The 6,037-nt window shown below is 39.8% G+C and overlaps 1 protein-coding gene across 3 annotated transcripts in view; it reads left to right on the top strand.

Moving 5' to 3' along the window:
- The window catches only part of snx22 (sorting nexin 22), a 93,411-nt gene that overhangs the window by 308 nt on the left and 87,066 nt on the right, over nucleotides 1–6,037 (top strand). For 2 of the 3 annotated variants that reach the window (XM_061822472.1, XM_061822473.1), the window contains exons 2-7: nucleotides 863–946; nucleotides 1,072–1,176; nucleotides 2,056–2,150; nucleotides 3,451–3,483; nucleotides 4,143–4,210; nucleotides 4,384–4,504. In XM_061822472.1, the coding sequence (XP_061678456.1) occupies nucleotides 863–946; nucleotides 1,072–1,176; nucleotides 2,056–2,150; nucleotides 3,451–3,483; nucleotides 4,143–4,210; nucleotides 4,384–4,487 (489 nt within the window). In that variant the 3' untranslated portion in view covers nucleotides 4,488–4,504. Of the gene's footprint in view, nucleotides 1–862; nucleotides 947–1,071; nucleotides 1,177–2,055; nucleotides 2,151–3,450; nucleotides 3,484–4,142; nucleotides 4,211–4,383; nucleotides 5,244–6,037 lie in introns of those variants that run through there. The other variant, XM_061822471.1, reaches the window with a different exon arrangement.

Raw genomic sequence — 6,037 nt, 5'->3', positions numbered from 1 at the left:
AGGTGAGCGAGCACCTGGAAAGGGGGGCGGGCGAGAAGGCTGCATCCGGTCGTGATGCGTTCAATGAACCGTGGTAGAAACGCCAAAAAAAAAAAAAAAAAATTACATTTAACGTCTCCTGCGGACAATTTTTTGTGTTAAGTGAACAAATACAAAACAAACTTGCTGTCAATTTGTAAGCAACCTGCTCAATCATGCAGTGGTCTTTATTTACCATTACATAGAGTTAAAAAAAAAAAAAAAAAAAGCTCTACATTCCGTATGGATAGGTTACAATGACGTCACCACAGTCCTTTGACCAATCGGATAAATTAACGATAGAAAAAAAACGTCACACTCCACCTATCACCTGTGTTCTCTGACCGCTATGACACACAAGATGGCGTAATTGGAAACCTATCCGTTCTTACTTTCAGGAATATATCCATCCATCAATTTTCTTTGCCGCTTATCCCCACGAGTGTCGCGGGGAGTGCTGGACCCTATCCCAGCTGTCAACGAGCAGGAGGCGGGGTACGCCCTGAACTGGTCGCCAGCCAATCGCAGGGCACATCGAGACAAACAGTCGCGCTCACAATCCCACCTACGGGCAATTTAGAGTGTCCAATTAATGTTGCATGTTTTTTTGGGGATGTGGGAGAAAACCCATGCAGGCACGGGCAGAACATGCAGAATCCTCACAGGCGATGCCGGGATCAAACCCGGGTCCTCGGAACTGTGAGGCCAACGTTTTACAAGCTGAACCACCGTGCTGCCCAGGAAAATATATATATATATATGCATATATATATATATATATATATATATATATATATTGCACTTTACTTGATTATTGTGACTATTTCGTGCCTCTTTTTTGCAGCTCTTTCGAGTTGAAGTGCTCTTCAACGAGAGGAAACATTTTGTGTTGAGGAGGAGCAGCGAATTCCAGACGCTGCACAGAAAAGTGAGTCCGTGTGACCGTCTGCGGGCCGTCACGCGTTCTTCATTAGGCCTTCTACATCCGCAGAATCATACTGTATGATTTTTTTTTTTTCCTTCCCATTTTTATTTTCAAATCTGTGACAACAGCTCAGAAAGATCATCCAGACTCCCGATTTCCCGAGTAAAAGGAGTCCTCATTTGAGGACCAAACCGCTGGAGCAGAGGAGGCAGGAGCTGGAGGATTACATACAGGTAATCAATCAATAAATCAACCATCCATTTACTGAGCCGCTTATCCTCACAAGGGTCGCGGGAGTGCAAGAGCCTACGCTAGCCGTCAACGGGCAGGAGGCGGGGTACACCATGAACTGGTTGCCACAGAGGTGGGCCCAGGATTCAAACTGGGGTTCGGTTCTCTGTGTCATAGCATAATAAAACGTAATAAGGGAATATGAAGAAATCTGCTGGTTTATATTATAAATTCTGGCTTCTGAGAAAAAAAAAAAAAAAAAAAAACAAATGACAAGGGGCCGTTGTGTTAACAGAGAAGTATTATGAATATAATTTTCCCTGTCATGGAAAGAATTAGCTTGTTCTTGGCCATCGTAAGTGTACACCCCATGTTATCATTAACATTTTGACATGATCATAACTGTAATAAGAGTCACTGATGGTGTAGTGGCGCACACACCTGCCTTTGCTGGGGACAGCGTGGGATCGATTCCCGCGCAGCGATAGTGTCGATATCTGCCCTGCGACTGACTGCCGACCAGTTCAGGGTGTATTCCGCATTTCGCCCGAAGCTAACTGGAATAGGCTCCAAGCTTTCTCGCAACCCTTGTGAGGATAAGCGGTTTGGATAATGAAATGACATTATCATAAGTGTAATAAGTATTAAAGGCCCACACTCCCAAAGTCACAACTATCACTAGTGTGAAATTTGGGGATGGCGCCGTCAAGTGGACAACAAGAACAACTGCACCTGACATGCACATTTTTATTGAAACTCGCACTTTATTCCGATTACTCAATTGATCGTACGCTTTGTAAAATAATTGATTCTAAAAAAAAAAAAAATCAACGGGCAGTGGTCTGGTATGTATTGAATGGATGTGTCGGCCTTTTGTCCAGGAGATCATCTACCAGTACGAGGATGTGCCGCAGGAGCTGCTGGACTTCCTCCACGTCAGACATTATCACACGGCCAACAAGATCAGCAGCGTGGAGTGAGAACATTTACCACACCCAGACAAAACCCGCTCTGTTTCCGTCACTTTAGATTTGCACAAACTTCAGATACATCAAAGATAGATATACCAATGCCGGGCGGCAAGGTGGATCAGCTGGGAAAGCGTCGGCCTCACAGTTGTGAGGACCCGGGTTCGATCCCGGCCCTCCCTGTGTGGCGTTTGGATGTTCTCCCTTTGCCTGTGTGGTTTTTCTCCGGGTGGGCACTCCGGTTTCCTCCCACATCCCAAAAACACGCAACATTAATTGGACACTCTAAATTGCCCCTAGGTGTGATTGTGAGTGGGGCTGTTTGTCTCCATCTGCCCTGCGATTGTCTGGCGACCAGTTCAGGGTGTACCCCGCCTCCTGCCCGTTGACAGCTGGGATAGGCTCCAGCACTCCCCGCGACCCTTGTGAGGATTAGCGGCAAAGAAAATGGATGGACGCATATACTAATGCCATGAAACACAAATGGATGCAATCAAGATGAAATAGTAAGGTATACTATGTATTTATTGTTCATGAATGAAATGATATACTTTTAATACACATTTAATGTGATATCTCTCAATTTATTCATGAATGGACAGTATAATTATTTTAATTTCAAATAATAATGGTCAAGGAATATGTAAAGCCAGCCATGAGGTAAATATATTGCTCATGAAATAAATAAATGAAATTGTATACTTTAATACATGAATGGACAATGATATTGAAATTCAAATACACTATGTAATAAACTAATACATTATATTTGAATTTCAGTGCCGCTAAATGAATTAAAATGGTTGAAAGAAGCACAAATCACATTTAATATCGATCATGAAATAGAAAATTTTGATTGGTGTTAAAGTATATCTAATCAAGAGTAAAGACGGGTACACATGAATAAAATGGAACTACTCATAAAGAATTAAAAAAAATTATGAAATAATGAAAAAGACATGAAATAAAGTATTAGGATGTAAAAGTTAGTAATTTTTTTAACATTTTTTTCCAAAATACTTTAAAATGCAATTAAAATTGAATTGAGATAAAAAAATGAGAAGGTCTTACAACTCTTTCACAAATTAAATACTTTTAATTTAGTTATGGTTTCCAATTGAACCAACTAATGGGTAATATGTTGGTTGTTGTTTTGAAATTAATGACTTGTATGATTGGCGTCATATGATAAAATCATGGCCACAATCCCAATGAGTTTGAACGATGCTTGACACAACACGGCTGTCGATTATATGAGGTATTGTTTTGATTATTGATGATTATGACAAATGAATCATTTCATTTCAGATCACTTGACGAGCTGGACAATCAGGATTACAGGTAAACGCGATAGGAATAAAGTTACATTTTCCCCAAATGAAGGCGTTCGTTAACCTTTAAAATACATATAATATGAAACCTATACTGACTGTGAAGGTCTTAAAATGCTACCGATGCGATAAACGACATGTCCGATCAATATTTTAAAAAAAAAGTCTACACAGCCCAATTCGAATGCCAAATTTTCATGATTTAAAAAAAGCAAACAAGCCAAGATTCATCATTGCAAAACTTTTTCAATCATTATAACCTGCACCGTTCATCTGAAAAGCATCTTTTTGAGAGCGGAAGTAAAAATAAACAAATGAGATGGTGTAGTTGCACAATTGTACACACCCTTTTAATTGCAGTCATGTTCAAACTTCATGTTTAATGACAGTCAAACATCTGCCATTATTTAAGGTGGCCATAATTAATGTCAAATAAAGTTCAACAATTCTGGAAGACTCTCCCACAGATTCTACTAGTTTTAGGTCACATTAATAACGCAAAAAGTTCTAGTAGTATTATGTTTTTTTTTAATTTGATTTTAATCACGAAAACCTGGCATTTTAACGAGGAGGTGTGGATTTTTTTTTTTTTTTTTTTACATCCACTGTAATTATTTGTACATTGAGGAAACTTGCAACAGTTAACTGAATAATGTTTGTTTCTGCTAGTTTCCGGTTTCCACATCAGCGAGTGATGGGATTCTTCCGGGATCCGTACGTGTCTGACTACAGATCAGGTAACGGACCTTTTCATAATGTTTAGAAACATGCGAGTGGCAGAAAGTGATCGATTTTGGCAGATTTGAACGGAAAACGGTGACAAAATGTTGTGTTTTGGGGTTAGGAAACTGTCAATAGGAGCCCTGTGTTGCCCTCGAGCGCCACCTCTTGCTTTTCCTTTGTCTTGCAGCTCTTCCTGACGTTGTCCTAGCGGGGGTCCTTCAGGGCTTCTACAGGAGGGACGTCCGTGTCAGCTTCACGGCCCCCACCAAGTCTGGCACAAAAGCCTTCTGAGTCTGTGTGTGTGTGTGGTGTGTGTGTGTGGGGGGGGGGGGTCGAAATGCATTGGCAGGAGAATTCAATGGTTTTACCGCGTAAATGAGTTTTTAATTGGTCCTTTTAAAATTGCTTGTAAAATTCCACAAGGTGCCAAATGCATCCAATCTTGGATCAGCGTCACGGCTTTTTATGTATCGTAGTCCAGTGCGATACGTTTTTGCTCATGAGTGTAAATACAACACAATTCATTTTCTTTCGTTGAGGCTGAGTCCTGTTTTTGTGTGTATTCGCTCACCTGTTCTTATGAAATGATTCTGATGTGGTAGCTAATAAAGAAACTGGTTGCGTTTTGACAAATGGAGTTCGACGTGTGGTAGCTTCAGTGATGATGGTGTTGTTCAACTCTTATGCTTCCTTGGGAAACCTCTTGAAAATATTCATATATTTGTGATACTACTAAAGGTTAAATGCTTTGGAGAGCCACCGTTAGAATATGTGACTGACCGGAAAGTAACGACAATGTGAAGTATGTATTTCTTTCGCCTTGTCCATTAGGGGTCTCCACAGCGTGGCATCTCAGATGAACGCTCATATTTGTTTGGCACAGTTTCAATTTGTAGTCGATTTGTAAGCAAGCGTATTGCTGCCACACCGCCCAAAAAAAACAAAAATGGTTGCTATTACGTCATAACATAATATGTTTCGCGATACAATGAGGATGTTTCATGTTATAACGTGATATCTTTCATGTTATAATGTGGTTAATCACGGGTTATAATTTGAATCATTTTATGTTATAATGTGAAAAGTTTCACGTTATAACGTACTACATTTCATGTTAGTGTGAAACTTTCATGTGATAACATGATATGCTCTACGTCGTAACGTGATTCGTTTCATGTTATAACGTAGATTCGTTTCATGTTATAATGTAGAAAAGAATAAATAAATAAATTCCCCCCCCCTCCCCCCGAAAGGCAATTACTTCTGGTTCTACCACACGTTCTACTACATACTGCACCGCGACTCCGTAAGAAGCTCACCAAATCCATGTTTTGTGCAACACTCAATGAGAGTCCACCTCTCGCTGTGTCTTCCTGTATGCCGCCTCGGAAGGATGTGAGTGACCACAGGGTCGCAACAAGTTGACGCCAACTTTTCAGGTTGTAACGTACAACTTATTAGGTTTCACCGTGATATGTTTCATGTGTTAATGCGATAAATTACATGTTATGTCGTGGTTCATTTCACGTTATAACATTATTCATATATATATATATATATATACATACATATATAATGTAAAATGAATTATGTTACAACATGAAAACATCCATGTTATAACGTGAAACATATCATGTTATAATGTGGTCGGGACCTTTTTTTTGGTGTGGCAGCAATACGCTTCCGTAGATTTGTCATAATGAATTTTTCTATTATTATTTTTTTTAATTTAGTATTATGTGTTAATATTTGCTGCCGTTAATGTTTTGCCGTGTTTACCTGCGCAATTACTGTTACTATTACTAAAATCATTTCAGGGACACAGACCCAACTCAATCCAA

The sequence above is a fragment of the Syngnathoides biaculeatus genome, chromosome 6 (assembly GCF_019802595.1).
Source record: "Syngnathoides biaculeatus isolate LvHL_M chromosome 6, ASM1980259v1, whole genome shotgun sequence".
Classification (NCBI taxonomy): Eukaryota; Metazoa; Chordata; class Actinopteri; order Syngnathiformes; family Syngnathidae; genus Syngnathoides; species Syngnathoides biaculeatus.
The sequence above is the reverse complement of the archived record's forward strand: the minus strand, read 5'-3'. Positions and strand labels throughout refer to the sequence as shown.